Below are 17,339 nucleotides of genomic sequence, written 5' to 3' on the forward strand. Positions count from 1 at the left end.
TAAACTGGCCAGTTCCTCTGGAGTAGACATTCTTGGTGGTGATTTAGAAGGTGCATTTATACAGTAGTCTCCAACTTCATTACTACGCTGTTTCCTTGGTTACTGAACGTTTTGTGTATAATTACGAGAGGGATGTTAACAATGCTTCGTAGTTCTAATGGTTTTAATAAAAGTTTTTCATATTACTTGGTTAGTGAGTCTCTTTTCCTTTAATATTCTGTACTTGAGAGGAAGAACAAAAGGAAGTGATTCTTGTCAGCTCATTTGCACAAATTCTTTTGAGCCAAGAACAGGTTTTATTTTTTAGTGTGGAAATCCTGCGTGCTATTTCTGGAATTATGTTGCTGAATGGAGTGTAAATAGGGGTTAGAGTGCTGCTATTCATTGTAACATGGAATTCACACTGTTTGGGAACAATTTTACAATAGTAAAGAAAAAGCTGTTTAAATGCTGGGCAGTAAACAAAACTTGTTATGGGTGTGAAAGCATTTAAATACTTCATGTGTCTATTTAAGGCTTGGGTATTTTGATAGTGTTCAGTATGTTTCTCAAAGGTACTTTCTGCTCTTTACACACCATCTTGGTTGCCTCAACTCCGGCTGTTGTTTAACAAACAGTTTGAGCTGCCATGGACATGGAAAGGATCCTGCCTGCCCCAGGCACCCGTTCCCATCTCCCTCCCTCCCTTTTGTTCACAGACACATTTGCAATAGGGCAGCTCAATCCCCACTGAGAACAAAATCAACAAAAACAAATAAACAAAACCCAAACTAAACCAAAACAACAATAACAAACTAACAAAACCAATACCAAAACCATTCATACACACGCAAACAACAACAACAACAAAACAAAACAAAACAAAAAAAACCCCAGAAAAAAAACCAAAAGGAAAAAGCAGGGGGATTGAGCCTGGGACAGCTGCTTTGGTGGCCACGGTGGCTTATCCTGCTGTAAAGTGATCACCAGGCTGTGGCATGAAAGGATTATGCCTGAATATAATTAGGTTTCGTTGAGCAGAGTGTCTGCAACTCTTGCAAAGTTGGTAGGAGCTCAGGCACACATGGTGATGCATTGTCTGTTGTGGCCCTTAACTGATGCTGCACATGGGCATGAAGCTCTGTTCTGTGTAAGCTCCATGATTTTTGCACATCTCATTGTTCCACTGGCTGCAGAGGGTGTTTTCATATGCACTTGAGGAACATCTGCTTGGGAGCAGTATTTTTGCATGTCAAAAAAGAATTAATGCTTTCGTATTCTTTAAGACACTGTTAGACCTTGGGATATTCCCTAGAAACACAGCAACAAGGGTTTAAACTCCAAAATGTGTGTAACTGTCACAGGCTGTGTAGTTACATGAGGTATGAGGGCAGCTGGGTGTGATGGAATGGGCTGTACATGTGTGTGTACACACTCACTCAAACTGGAAGTGTGCTCTCTTACTTGAAGCTGGTTTCAAAATGTTGTGTGTATTTTAATGTTGAAAGAAATACTTTATATTCCTACTGATGCTTTTTCTTCAGAGAAACAATATATTGTGTAGATTTCATTTAATAAAATAAAAGCATTTTTTCCAAAAGGCAGAGAATACAAAATTTAATTAAGTGGCATTTGAAGATAAATTCTAGGGATGCATATGAGAAGGTTTTTTAATAGTATACTCAGTATTATTGAAGTCCTCCCAGCAGCTTTCATATAACAAAAGCTATTGGCAGTCTTTTCTCATCAAAGTGGTACAGAACAATACTATATACAGATATTTTGTCCTTACCCACAGTAGTTTTAGAAGTGAAGCATGCTGCTTTTTTCCCCCTTAGTTGTGGATTTGTAAGTTTGCTTTGTAAGCTTATGCTATTTTATATATTTTTTTCCCCATACATAGTTTCATCTTAAAAACACAGAGCAAACAGATTGAATTATTCCCAATGATGTTGATCTTTGAGCTCGTGCTCTCTGAAACAACTTATTTTGTTTTTTTTATCTTTCTGGAGATTTTGCAGGGGTCAGATTGAAATGGCAGCTGACTTTCAGTCAGTGCATGGTGGAGCCTGAGGAAGAGCTATCTGCAAGTAGTGCCTTGTTATGTGGAACTTACTTTTAAACTGAGGTTTCAAATTCAGGAGCAGCGAACCTCACTGGGGACGAGTGATGAGTTGTTATTTAGGCTGGAGTCCTTTTTATTTCATATGGGCAGTTTTCCCCTTCTCTTGTCAGAAGAAGAATGGTAGGAGAATGGTGAATATTTAGAATGAGCTTGCTTCTGTGGGATGCTGTAGGAGGGAACATCCACGTACCTTTGCCTAGCACAGCTCCTTGGAGCTGCACACATCGCAGCACCTTTGGGATGGGGCTGGAGTGATGGAGCAGCGTGGCATAGCCATGCCTGGGATTTGAGGGAACAGGTAGGATGGTGTGGAGGTGCTAGCACTGATTACTCCCCTCTGGGTGAACAAACAGAAGATGTAGAGCCAGTGACTGACTGTGTTTTGGGAACATGAATCAGCAGCTTGGGGCCATGGGTCGGATGTTCAGCATGTGATGTGGTCACTACACTAGCAGTTTCTCTGCTTGTCAAAGTGTCTAAGGGATGGGGTGGCTCTATTAGGAAGATTCATCCTGAGGAACCTGGTGTGGTACCAGCAGGCAGGGAGCAGTCAGACCAAGGAGTCTGGCAGCAAACTGATGCACAGGAGGGAGACATGATGAATTGACGGTCAGGGGGACAGGGCCTGACCTTGCCTTGCATGTTTAAGTGATTTACTCCACCCAGTGTTTGGTGTGCATGCCCAGGATTTGGGAGTACAGGCTTTGCATCTTGACCTTTGGCTGCATGTCATCCTTTCTCCAGGAGAACAAAGAGAAAAGGGTGGGACACTGAGATGGGGCTGTTGTTCTTGGTGGATGCCACTGTAAACAGCATAATGGAGTCATAACACTGTCGTTGATGTTATTGTTATTATTATTACCTCCGCCTTATTCATCTCCATTTCATGATCAGAGTCCACTTAACTTTCCAAGACCTACATGTAATTTTGAAGACTAAACCCAAGCTCCTGACCTGTGAATAAATGATGAGTTTTGAATGGTAGCCATGGCAGTGGTGGTGGGAAACACAACCATATGACCCTCTGTTTTGGGAATTTAGGCCATAAATGCTGGTGAGTATTGTTTTGTGGGGAAGCCTTCCTGCCCTTGATTTTGCAGGTAACAAGGGCAGCATAGCAAGGCAGTAAAAACTGCGGTATGTGGGAGGGGTCTCCTGTGTAGCCTAGAGCAAGGGGCTCGAGATGCTGTGCCTGTTTCCTCAGCTGGAAATGGGCTAAGTGTGCACTAACCTGACCTTCAAGTATGCACGAAAATCAGGGACCTCAAGGGCATTGCTGTCAGGGCAGGTGGACGCACTTCACAGTCAAAGCTTATGTGACAGCCAGCGAGTGTGGGTGCCTCAGTCCAGTACCCATAGGGATTTCAGGAGGTAGATAGCAGTCTGCCATGGAAGTTTGCTCCTGCTTCCCAGTGTGCCTGCTTGTGAGGCTCTCGATGAAGCCTGGCTTCTGTGCTTGTTTAAAGTGTGTTTCATAGAGAAAGGGCTGATCTTAGCTCTGTATGGCAGTTTCCCTTGGTTTTCCATGTACTGCTTCTGTAGATAATTGAGGAAGGAACATGCTTCTCTAGAGGGAAGCATGGAGCTCTGTTACTGAGGAGAGCTAACAGAGCTGAACTTCTTTTTTCTTTTCTTAATTTTATATGATTTTGACATTTGAAACTGGATCATAAGTGAAAATAAACTTTTTCTGAGGTTCTGCCTCTTATGCCAAATATTTTAAAGGCACTTTTCCAAGGTGATTATCAAAAATCTGCATTAAGAGGTACCTCATTTAATCTAACATATGCTGATTACCATGAAGATATTTTCAACAGATAGTCTGCCATGGTGTCTGTTATTCTTCAGGACATAAATAACTGCTGGACTGTGGATGACTCTGTGGGTAACTGGCGGCTTATGGGTAACTTCTTTTCTGGCACAGAAATAATGGCTTGTTTGTTCCTTCAGTTGAAGTCCTGATGTGTTTTGATGTTTCTGATTTACATTTTTAGCACTGTTCCTGATACTGTTCGGTGTTCTGTGAACAGTCTTTAAACTTGGTGTTTATTTTGGAGCATTGGTTTTCCAGCAAACAAATACGTGATTAGCAATTAATGGTTTTGTTATAAATAAACAAAAGTGAACAGTTCAGCTTTAAATAGCGATCTGTGCTCTGTGGAGCTTTTAATTGAGCCGTGTCTGCAAAGTTGAACCTTTCCAAACATGCAACTGGCTTTGAGGGACCCCTAGCTGTGGTGACTGAACTGGCCGAGCTGGAAAGCTGAAGCTGTGGTGGTTTCAGTTAATGTATGGTTAGCTAAAAGGTGATTATCATCTCAAATATCTATGCATGAGTTGACCATTGGAGGGGGGGGCAGAATCGTGGTTTCAGTATGGGTGAAATATTTGAATGTGGAAGGAGTTCCAGCATGCTGAAGACTTCCAGCGCTGTGCTTTTCCCTTGAGGGCTGCTCTCTGACTGCTGGGGACTGGTGGAAGTGGCATCAGAGGCTCTTCCACACAGCCAAGACAGATCTGTCTCTCTCCAAGTGCCACAAGCACTCCCTCATGTACATCAAAAATAGTATTTTATTATATTCCCTTCAAAATGATTGCATTTAGCACCTTGTATGGATTTGGGCATTTCTAATGCAGATAGCTGTCCAAGACCGGCTTTGTTGGAGCGCTTTTCTTCTTACAGCGGTTGAAACTCAACACATGAGCTGGAAGGAAATTTCTAGGTTTTTCTCACAATTGTTAGTTTTAAGGCTGACTCCATCTACTTTTCTATTTCCCGCATGATGTCTGCAGTGTGTATTCCACTTATCTGAGAGAAAGTATGATTTATTTGACCTGATGTAACTGTGCATTGCTTTTTACTTAGGCAGGTTAACCAACTGCTATGGCCAGAGCTGGATGTAATTTTAAAAAGTAATGGCAAAAGCCCTCTCTCTAAATACTGCCTCTTAAAACAAATGACAACATTTCTGATTTTTTTGCAGAAAAAGTTGGAGAGCAGCCACCATATTTATCAACAATCCTTTTTTTTGTTTGCTTCTTTTTTTTTTTTTTTTTGTGAACACTTATGGGCTTTTACAGTTTGTCCAAGTTTTCGCAGACTCTTTCATGACAGGCAGATTTTGGGGAGCTGGCTTTCAGAAAGGTGGCTGCTCTGCAGTGCCTAGCAGCCAGACCCATGTAGAGATCTCTAGCTGGTTGTAGACAACTTCGGTGTGTTGCTCCAGAAGCAGCTTCATGTCAGCCTGTGACAAAGCAGCAAGTGCCAACACCTTGCAGATTCCTGCCCTACTGAAAGAGTAATGTCATTGCTAAATCTAGGTTTTTGTTCTCAAATCTTAAACTTGTTGAGAATCTCAATCAAAATATTTTCTCCTTCCACTTCCATCATGATCTCTTTCTATTGCTGCATGTCACACATGTCTTGAAAAGATATGGCACTGCAAAACCAAAACTCCAATTCCTAGCCTCAAGAAAGGTTTTTTTTTTTTTCTTCCTGACTAGGTTAGTATGATCTAGCTAGTTCTCAGGTGACTGTTCTGTTTAATTGTGTTTTTATTTAAAGGCACCTGGCTACATTCATATGTCTTCTTTGGTGTAGAGTGAAAAGCTGTATCCTACAGTCTCTTTATAAAGTCCTTCCTGGACGATCATGACTTTTATTTGGCATCTCATAATCATAGAACCATAGAATGGTTAGGGCTGGGAGAGATCTTAAAATATCATCTAGTCCAACCTGACAGTGTTTTTCCTTAATCTCCAGATTATGTTGTGTGTTTTACATGGAGCTGTCAGCTGTGAAAAAGCTTTTGTATACGCATCTCTATTTTCGATCTCCCTTCATTTGCCCATCTATAAAGGTCTGGACCATTTGAGCTGCTCTGCCTCCCCACACAGAGTGTCTGAGGGAGATATATAGTATTTTTTTCCTTTGAGAGTAACAGCTTACTGCTGTCCTTATACCTACATACCTATTTATGGCCCTGGAAACAGTAGTTGTAAATCTGATGGACTTCTTTCTTACTATAAACTATATCCAAATAGTTTATACAAGCCTCTGCAAGCTGTCAGAAGGAGTATGTGCAGTACCCCAAACACAGAGCAGACCGGAGGCAGCAACCAGCAGCAGCTGGGGTTACTGGGTGTGAGTTTGCAGGAAAACAACCATGGAAGAGAGTTCATGGTGGAAGCTGAGCCTTGTGTGGCAGAGGTGGAATAAGCTTTTTAAGCTGCAGGTACATCATCTTTGCATCAGTGCTGCAGCTCAAAAAGTGCTTATTTAATTTGTTTGTTTTGCTAGATATCATAAAAAGCTGAGATTCAGATTACTCTAGGCTTTTGTACAAAGACTATCTCGTCTCAATTGTTGTATTATTATTATTATTATTATGTAGCATTGTTATTTGCATTATGGTAAGGATGGAGCTGCAAAAAGCCCAGTCAAATCACTGCTCAAGTCCCACTGTATGCAGCTGGAATATGCCCCACGGCAGGCTGTAATCCTGTTCCCCATCCTCAGCAGCCTCTGGGTGTTGTTTCCACTAAGGATCATAGGTTCAGCTTGGTAAAAAGCTGGCTGCTTGGAGGGGGATCCAAGTTTACTTGTGGTGAAGGGAGAGCTGGGGAAAGACCAGCAGTGACAGGAGAGGGACTCATTAAATGCTGAATTTTTGCTGCTGACATTACACCTTGAAAGAACTTTTAAGCTAGGACTCCTTCGATGGGGGTCAAAGTAGGTTTATGAATAATACATAAGGGGGAAAAAAAAGGCCAGATAAGCTAGAAGCAGTATCATTGAATGTGTTCCATAAGCAAGCCCCTGTAAAAATAACTGCCTCGTTTTGATACTGTCCCAAAGTATCCTCATTTTACAGTGACTAAGAAGCAGGAGCCGGAGGGATTTGAGATACACAAAGCATGAAAACTGGATAGCAGCCTTTGTTTCCCTAGAGGCAGACCACCAAGGGACAAGCTCAAATCCTTTGTAAGTGGCTCCCAGGAATTCACTTTTGACAGATCTCACATGGCGGCAAATTATTCCTCTTTCCTCCTGCATTTTTGTCAAGCCACCTTTCAGCGTTGGGGGGAAAGGGAGAGTCCAACAGACCCTTTGCACCCTTTATTTGGGAAGAAAAATGATGCTCGGTCCTGCTCACAAGTGGAAGCATTTGCTGATGAACTGATACTTGGCAAAAATTGGTGTTGTATGGAAAAAATCTCCAGCACCTGCTAGCAAAACAAAGTTATTCATAACATACGGCTGGGTGGCTAAATCTTCACTTCCTAGGGACGGCCTGAATTACACTTGCTACATGCTGAGTGGCCTGTCTCCCGTGTGGAATGACATGCAGGCAGTAGGAGGATTTGCAGCTCTGAGAAAGGTTGGGATTTATAGTGCTGTCTCTTGCAAGGGCTTACTCTGCAGAAATGATCATTTTGTCTTCACCTTCTCTTTTGGGGATAAACACATCATGTTATAATCATATATATGGAAAAGCCGATCTTGGTGCTCATCGGGGAGCAGGTAGCTCCATGAATATATCTCCTGTTGTAAATCTGTCAGTGTCAGTAAGGTTTTTTTCACCTCCTGCCTAGACTTGAACACAAATCTTTAATTCATTTCTGTGTGGCACATGTTCTAAATTCCTGTTCTCTATTCTGACTTCTTTTCCTGGCCCGTAAATTGTTAGCCTTTCCTGACTGGGTGAATTATTGTGGAGTGCAAGGAAATTGTCTGGCTAGGGGAAGTGTTGTTCAAACATGCTTTTTTCCCTTACTCGCTATTCATTTGACAACATGCTAATGATACTGCCTCTGTAATGAGAGGAGAGTTAAAAAATCCAGCCTCTCTAGTTAAAAAAGTAGCCTCTCTAGTCTGTGTTTCAGCTTTGCAGGTAGACCTTGGTCTTTAAACTCTAGATCAGTATCTTCCATTTGCCTAAATAATAATTTCCATGAGTTCAGAAGAGTTTTCAATGGTTCTGTGCTGTGGAAGAGACTTCTTCCAAGATGGCACTGACATACATAGACTCTCACCTCCTGGTTGCAATATTGGCAATGGATTTGTTGACACTTCGTTTCCTATCACTGATGCAGCTTGATGAAAGTCTTTCGTAGGTGACAACTGCAAACCTACCACAATGCTTTGCAATCTTCCTTGTAGATCCTAATGGCCTGGTCATGCAGAACTTTTTGTGTAGTCAAATTGCTGTTGTTGATAGAAAAGAACACTGAGGAAAGGTTTCATGCCTTGTGTTTTGATGATTAGACCATGAGAATAAATTAGCTGTTGTTGATTTTGATGTTTGAATGACAGGAGTTACCTTGAAAGATTAAAGCTGCTTCCAGTGTAATCAAGAGCTTCTGTTCCTGAGCAGATGCATGACTTCTCTACATACTATTTAGACTTCATGTGTATGTGATGTTACTGTTCTTCTGTTTCCCAAAAAAATCCTTTACATTTTCAAATATACTGTTTTTGCTGTAAAGCTGCTTAGAGAATTGTGGCAACTCTCTCAAAGAAGCAATAATAATTTCAAGTTGTAGTATTTGTCCATACCATGCAGTCTCCAATCCTGTCCTGTGTAAGGAGACATATGTCCTTTCCCAGCTTCACCAAGAGAAATGCAAATTAGGATGAAAACATTTCAAGGTTTCTTGACCTCCTTTTTTTCCCTATACACATAGGTGGATAAATACTTCAACTCTTAAGAAATTTATCTGAAATCAAGAAACTGGTTTTTTCCTTCTCATAGCCCAGAGGACCTATATATGAGCTCCATTGGGTTTTTCACCTTTCACTGAAGCTGGAAGTTAAAGGACAAATTACTTTCTTCTCTCTTCAAAGGACGTGTTAAAAAGTCTTCAGTGGTTGTTTTGTATTAGCTAGTTACATTGCCTGAATTAATTTGCCTGATGGCCACCTGGAAACATGCTCTCAGAGTATAACTGGACTTGGAGGCAAAGTAGGGAGAGAGGAGGAGGCTCTTTTGTTATCCCTTCTGTTGCCTGCTAAAAGCTTATTCCTCCTGTTTGCTGAAGAAATTTTTCTGCTATATTCCTTACATTCTATAAAAGACCTTTTGACTCTTGTTTGCCCAAGAGACATATGCACTGTTTTCTTTTTAAAGTAGTTTATGGTGTGGAGATCTTTAGAATTAGAAAAATTAGGCTAGGGAGGGGGAGTCAAACCGAAGAACAGATAGCACTTGTTTCATTTCTGCACATTGAGTTAGAGCCACATTTTTTGGTGTGCAGGAATCCTGGCAGTTCCTGGGACTTCAGTCTTCCTTCTCTGTCTGGTGGGGAGTTATGTTTGGATGCAGCCCAGACTGGAGGTTGCCAGAGCCAGGATGAGATAAAGGAATGATGATCGTGCCTCTCTCAATTCCTCTAAGGAGCACCAGCCACCTACAGGTCCTCCTTGCAGCTATTCTGCAAGGTTTGGGTCACATAGTTAGCCAACTTTGTTCAAGGAGCAAAGGAAAATTACTCAAATTATGAATTGAATTTAAAATCATGGATGATGTTCAAGTTTATTTTAAAGAGTATTGAAAATCAAGACACACTGTTCTATTTTTCCATTTTTTCCTTCCCACTTTAAGGGTAGAGTATTTTATGAGAGCTAGAGTGGAAAGATTCTGGACTCCTTTATTGTATTGTTTTTTCACTTCATTGGGTAGTTAGAAGGGAATTGTTTCCTTTAAGTCTCTGCTGCTATTGTAGAGCAGTTTTCCTCTCTCGGAAAGCTTTTACCTTTTCCCCTCTTCCGTTAATTTCCTTTTTTTTCTTCCTTCATACTAACCATGCTGAGCAGTATTGGGGAGTTTTTTTTTAGTAGCTCCTGCCCAAACATTTTAAAGTCAAGCAAAAGTAATCACAACTTTTCATTTTAAACATAACATTTTTTGACAAGAAGTGCCTTTAAAGAAATGCCTCCTAATTTGTGGCGGCTTGCTTTGTACTTTGTTTCTGCAACCTATCTCGTTACATTTCCTGTGTGTTAAGTATGCATGTATTATGAACTCTTAAAAACAAATATCCCAGAAGAAAGGAATTCAGTAAATGAATAAAGCATTCTTAGGTTGCCCAAGTGGCAGCTTAATAGCTCATCCATTGGGACTTTCATATAATATATTCATGATAGCCATATAAATAGATGGATAGATGAATAACTTCAATGGAGAGCTTGTTACAACTCTGCATACCATATTTGAGATGAAATCAAACTCTGAAAGTGCTGCCTGATGTGAAGGTCCAGTTTTTCCAGTGGCAACCATGAAATTCTATCCAAAAATACATAATCTGTGTGTCTGTGTATACATATGTACACATAGCTAAAATATGATTTCAATATCACACACACACATATACATGTGCTGCTTCTAGGTGGAATTTAGTGCTTCATGACTGATATTGATTACACTGAACCCCTAAAACTTGCTGGACTATTGACATTACTGAGTTTGCAGCAGTGTGTTTGAGATTAGGTCTTAGCTCCAGTTTTTTTTAAAAATTACAAGATAAATGGAATAAGAGCATAGGCTTGTCATGTTGTATTGCCTAGGATATGCAAAACTTTTTCATTAGGTTCCCCTAATTGCAGAGCTTTGTAAATATCTATTTTGATGCCTGTCTACCACAGCAGTCTGTAACCTTTGCTAGGGCTGAAAGTAAAGTTTCAAATAATTTTTTTTTTAGCAATGATATTCTCAGGAAAACTGATTTCCAGTTATGCTGGACTTGAAAATCTGATGTTGATGACCCTGAAACGTAGAGAGAAACCAGCTCATGCTGAACTATGGCATGGACAGGAGAAGCTAGACCACCAAATGATCCAAATAGTATAAGACAATTCATTTCCTTACTTCAAAGACTAGTAAAATTAATTTCTAGGAAGTTGCTCAACTGTGGTGAAAGAAATCTAGATGCTCATATGAAACATGACATCAGTCTCTTTAGTAAACCAGCAAAAATTCTCTCTGTCTTAGCAGGGGGAGAGATGAGTATTCTGGTATAGACAAAGGATGCTGAAGTGCTTTTCCTGAAAGGCAGCAATACAGTGATTTTCAGTTGATTATTTTAATAATGCACATCACAGGAGAGGTCCAGCCATTTATTTTCCCATGAGTTGTGTCTCATTAGAATTTCTCATTTCATTGGCTGAATTTCCTCAGCAGTTTATTGTATGTTGTGTATGTATATTATGTATATTTAAAAAATACAACTAGCATCATCTACCACACTAGTCTGAAGCAACAGCTTTTAGTTTCAGTACTCAAAAGTGATCGCATAAAGCCCCATGCAAATAAGGGACTTTGATATTTTCATACTGGTGGATTAAACTGATGAATGTTTTTTGTGCTGAAGCATAAGGTTAAGGTGCTGCTGCTGGTCTTTCAGCTGAATGAAATGGTAACAACAATAAAAAAATCTTTCCTATATGAAGTAGACAGATTCCATCCTGGGACTTTTGGAGGTCAACCTGTTCCCTCATGTCCCCTAGGCATATGGGAGAATTGTGCTTATTTGATGTATAAACCGTATGGAACAAGATGTTAATCATGGGACTCGCATGCTATGTGCACAGTAATTGAGTGGGCATATTCAGAAAAGGAACTGCCACAAATGAAATTTGCTGGCTACTGGGGAATGCAGGTCCAGAAGGTGATATAATCTTACATTTTTATTCTCTTTTTTAAAGAGTTTATTTCCTTTTTTTTTATATAGGAAAGAAAATAAGAAGAAAACAAAGGCAGGGGGAGAACTGCATGTTAAAATAAGTGTATTGGAAGATGAGTGCTTTGACAAACACTTGGGAGAATTGACCAAATTGATCAGTGTGTTAAACAATGGGATATAGACTGTGGGATCAGGAACTTATGTTGTGTGTGCATTGCAACATCAGCATGATAAATTGTTTGTTGTTAGTACTGAAACTGCAGTAGTCGCTCTGTTACATTGGAGGTGATAATGAATATGAATTCATATTCCAAAACTTGCATGCAGTTTATAAATTTCCTTGGGGAGGCTGAAATCCTGTTGGAAGTTTAAATTAACCTGTGTCATTGACAACTTTTCCTATCCTTTTCCTCCCTGTATTCTAGCTTGGAGGAAACTACATTTTCAAGTAGCTTTTAAGCAACAATGAGAACAATATGTGTGTGCAGTGGGTCTTTCAATTGTTGCCTTTTAAAATCGATTCTTATGATTTTTCACAAGTAGCAGTGCATATACTCTAACAAAGATACTTATTCCTACTGCCTATGGTGGCATCTGCCTAGTTTCCTCAGGCTTCTTTCCTCTGCTTTCAAGGAGGAATAGATAAGCAAGACTTTGCTCCTACCTTCTGCAGTACCCTCCAGCAATCTTCAGCCAGTGCCTCCACTTACTCTGTCTCTACTTAACCTCACAATTTAGATTCCTGGAGTGAGGCAGTGGGCCTTTTCTGAAGGTATTTGTATTCAAAGTAATGACTGCGTAATGACTTTCTTATTCTACTTGTTCTTGGTGGCTCAAATTTCATCATTCGTAACTGATCATAAAAAAAAAACCTACATATGAAAATCCTGTCTCTCTTCCAAACATTGTGACTGAAAATAAATTTTCCAATATGCTCTGAAAACAAACAAGTTTAGGCTTAGTTGGAGCTGCTGATAAATAAGAAAAAATAATTTCTGTATGCGGTTCATCCTGTGACATAAATTTGTACAAATGCTTACAGTGAATTAATTTTTTTTTTACTGTTATTATTATTCTGGACTGTGTGCACATGTATATGGCTGTAATAGGGTCTTTTATGTCAAAAAGACCCTATATAAGCATACATATATATATAGTTCTATATATGTGTGTGTGTGTATATATATATATATATATATATATATATATATATATATATATGCACATGCATATGTACTACTCAGACAGGTGTGAAAATACCCAGAGCTGGTGTGAGAGTGTGTGTATGTAGTTTTTTTAAAGATGTGTTGAATTGATACTACATAGATTTTACTTTGGGTCAGAAATTTAGTAAGTCATTTTGACATGTCACTTCACAGTACTGTTTTTATTCCTTGATGAACTATTTCATGTTTTCTCTCTCTGTGACAGGGTGAAAGAATGATGTGATGGATGTGAATATGGGCCGCTGGTCAGGCTCACGGCTACCTCCATCATGCCTTGCCCTTCTGATTGTCAAGTTCCTGGCTTCCATTTGCCAGGTGGCTCACGGGACTGCCCTGCTTGGCTTTCACTTCACACATTCCACTTACAATGCCACAGTGTACGAGAATTCTGCAGCCAGGACCTATGTCAACAGTCAGACGAGGATGGGCATTACCATGGCTGACCTTTCATGGGATATCAAGTACAAAATAGTCTCTGGTGATGATGAGGGCTTTTTTAAAGCAGAGGAAGTCATCATTGCTGACTTCTGCTTTCTCAGAATAAGGACTAAAGGTGGGAATTCTGCGATATTGAACAGAGAAATCCAGGACAACTATTTATTGATGGTAAAAGGGTCTGTCAGAGGAGAGGACTTGGAAGCATGGACAAAAGTGAACATCCAGGTTTTGGATATGAATGACCTAAGACCTTTGTTTTCACCAACCACATATTCTGTCACAATAGCAGAAAGCACTCCCTTAAGGACTAGCATTGCACAGGTGACCGCAACAGATGCAGATATTGGGTCCAATGGTGAATTTTATTATTACTTTAAAGGTAAAGTTGAGCTCTTTTCAGTTCATCCTACGAGTGGTGTTATCTCCTTAAGTGGCCGGTTAAATTACGACGAGAAAAACAGATACGACCTTGAGGTTTTGGCAGTGGACCGTGGGATGAAGCTTTATGGAAACAATGGCGTAAGCAGCACTGCCAAGCTTTATGTTCACATTGAACGTATAAATGAACATGCCCCAACAATAAGTGTAGTAACCCACATTCCCTTCCCATCAGACAAGGAACCTACCTATGCAGTTGTTAATGTTGATGACCTAGATGAAGGAGCCAATGGAGAAATAGAATCTGTTTCTATTGTTGCTGGAGATCCTCTAGAACAATTCTTTCTGTCTAAAGAAGGGAAATGGATGAATGAGTACAAAATCAAAGAAAGAAAGCCTATTGACTGGGACAGCTTCCCTTATGGTTACAACCTCACTCTCCAAGCTAAGGACAAAGGATCTCCTCAGAAATTTTCTGCAGTCAAACTGGTCCACATTGCTAGTCCCAAGAAAGAAAGTATCCCCCTGAAGTTTGAAAAGGAAGCATATGATATTTTCATCAGTGAATTTTCACCTCCTGGTGTGGTAGTTGCAGTAGTTAAGCTGATGCCTGAGCCACAGGGTGTGGAATATAGAATATCTCCAAGTGAGGAGGCTGAGTATTTTAAGATCAATCCCAACACAGGCCTTATTACTACTGCTCGTTCTTTGAAAATAATTGACAAAGACCTCTATGAATTAGAAGTATATGCAAACAAAGGTGGTGATTTAAAAGCACAGGTTACTGTCAGGTTAGAGGATGCCAATGATCACACTCCGGAGTTTCAGCAGCTCTCTTACAGCTCATTTGTCAATGAAAGTGTCCCAGTGGGGTCCAGCGTTTTGGCAGTGTCAGCAGTTGATGAAGACAGAGGGGAGAACGGATACATTACATACAGTATTGCCAGTCTGAACTCGCTGCCATTTACAATAAACCAGTTTACAGGTGTCATCAGCACATCTGAAGAACTGGATTTTGAGTCCTCACCAGAAAGCTACAGGTTCATTGTGAGAGCATCCGACTGGGGTTCTCCCTACCGCCACGAAAGTGAGGTGAATGTTACCATATACATAGGCAATGTCAACGACAACAAGCCCCTCTTTGAAAAAGTGGCCTGTCAGGGAGTGATTTCATCTGATTTTCCTGTTGGTGGTCACATCACTGCTGTTTCTGCAATAGACATAGATGAGTTAGAGCTTGTGAAGTACAAAATAATCTCTGGAAATGAACTTGGTCTTTTTTATTTAAGTCCAGACTCTGGCGTCCTGCAACTTAAAAAATCTCTTGTTAACTCTGGCATAAAGAATAACAATTTTGGCCTTAAGATAACGGCAACTGATGGAGAGAACTTTGCTGATGCTATGTTTGTTAATATTTCAGTAGTTCATGGGAAAGTGTCTTCAAAGACCTTTAGCTGCAGAGAAACTAGAGTTGCTCAGAAGCTAGCAGAAAAATTGCTGAAAAAGGCGAAAGCAAATGTGAAGCTGAATTTGGAAGATGGTTTTCTTGATTTTTATTCAATCAACAGGCAGGCACCTCATTTTGACAAATCCTTTCCTGCTGATGTGAAGGTTTCAGAAGATCTGCCAGTTGGTGCCACCATCCTGAGGATAAAAGCCTATGATGCTGACTCAGGCTTTAATGGAAGAGTACTTTATACAATTTCTGATGGTAACGTAGATAGTTGTTTCAACATTGACATGGAGATGGGGATACTTAGTGTTCTCATGCCATTGGACCGTGAAAAAACAGAGCTCTATCTCCTTAATATTACAATTTACGATTTAGGAAATCCACAAAAATCTTCATGGAGACTGCTGACTGTCACTGTGGAGGATGCAAATGATAACAAGCCTTTGTTTCTACAGGACAGTTACTCGGTTAATATTTTAGAAAGTACAAGTCTTGGTACAGAGATTATTCAGGTAGAAGCCAGAGATAAAGACCTAGGATCTAATGGTGAAGTGACTTACTCAGTGCTGACAGACACCCATCAATTTGCTATCAACAGTTCCACGGGAGTGGTGTATGTCGCAGATCAACTAGACCGGGAAGCAAAAGCAAACTACACATTGAAGATTGAGGCTAGGGACAGAGCAGAGAGTGGCCATCAGCAGTTTTCCGTTGTGCCTCTGAAGGTTTTTTTGGATGATGTTAACGATTGCTCTCCAGCCTTTATCCCATCCAGCTACAACGTGAAGGTCCTTGAGGACCTGCCAGTTGGCACTGTCATAGCTTGGTTGGAAACTCACGATCCAGACCTGGGCTTGGGAGGCCAAGTCCGCTACTCGCTGGTGAACGATTACAATGGGCGGTTTGAGATCGACAAAGCCAGCGGTGCCATCCGCCTGAACAAGGAGCTCGACTATGAGAAGCAGCAGTTCTACAACCTGACCGTGCGTGCCAAGGACAAGGGGCGCCCAGTTTCTCTCTCTTCTCTTTCTTTTGTGGAAGTTGAAGTGGTGGATGTTAACGAAAATCTTTATACCCCTTATTTTCCTGACTTTGCTGTCATTGGATCTGTAAAGGAAAACTCCCGCATTGGTACAAGTGTTCTTCAAGTTGTTGCTCGAGATGAGGACTCTGGAAGAGATGGGGAGATCCAGTATTCCATCAGGGATGGCAGTGGCCTGGGGAGATTCAGCATCGATGAAGAAACTGGTGAGTTTTGTTTTGAATTTCCCCTTCATAGGGGTTTTTTCCAAAAGCAAAGCTGAAGCATAATTGTTTTCTACCCTTAACAAGAAATTCAGTTCTTCTTAACAAGCAAGATAAAATTATAAGTAAGGATTTTCCAGGCACAGCAGTGACATGATTTAATTACCTGGTTACATTTATCACTCTGTGGATGTGAAGTAATACACATTTCTTTCCAGCAGCTATGTGAGGACTCCATTTAGAAGGCAGTGATAGTTACAGAATGACTCAGTTACAGTCACTGCATTATTTGTTGATCGCTGTAAATTACTCAGGCTACCTCTGCAAAGTCACAGTACTTATGACTTTGAATCCAGTGTTAAACCCAATGAAAGGAAATAAGGAGCATGAAAGAAAGATTATTTTGTCCAAAAACCTATTCGTGGCCTTGTTCTTGTTGCTGAGAGTAATTTTTCATGGGAGTTATTCTGGAATGGCACACCAACCTGTGTGATACACTTTCTTGTGTTTATCAGTGTTGGTGTGCTTATATAAAAGGTAGAAATCCAGGGAAATGTTCATAGCTGTAAATGACCTGTGCTAGTTTTCCTTTCATGGCAGTAGTATTATAAACATTGATTTTAGAAAGCATTGTTAATATAGTGAAGGTTCTTCAGATGCTGAATTTTATTACCACACCACCCTATTGGAAAACATTCAAAATACTAAATATAAAAGTGTGTTTGTAAAACACTTAAAAACTGGCTGTTTAAATGTCTGAGGGTTGTTGGGAGCAATGGTGCAGCTGTGCACCACTAGAAGTAGTGAGGAAATT

The 17,339-nt window shown here is 40.3% G+C and overlaps 1 protein-coding gene across 13 annotated transcripts in view; it reads left to right on the top strand.

Annotated features, from left to right (window-relative positions):
* Positions 1-17,339, top strand: part of FAT3 (FAT atypical cadherin 3) — a 394,190-nt gene that overhangs the window by 71,124 nt on the left and 305,727 nt on the right. For all 13 annotated transcript variants that reach the window (XR_012055102.1, XM_072927060.1, XM_072927018.1 and 10 more), the window contains one exon: positions 13,217-16,528. Coding sequence is in view for 12 of the 13 variants with exons in the window: in XM_072927060.1 (XP_072783161.1) it covers positions 13,234-16,528 (3,295 nt within the window). In the remaining variant the exon portion in view is untranslated. The remainder of the gene's footprint in view (positions 1-13,216; positions 16,529-17,339) is intronic.

This window comes from Taeniopygia guttata, chromosome 1 (assembly GCF_048771995.1).
Source record: "Taeniopygia guttata chromosome 1, bTaeGut7.mat, whole genome shotgun sequence".
In the NCBI taxonomy this organism is placed as follows: domain Eukaryota; kingdom Metazoa; phylum Chordata; class Aves; order Passeriformes; family Estrildidae; genus Taeniopygia; species Taeniopygia guttata.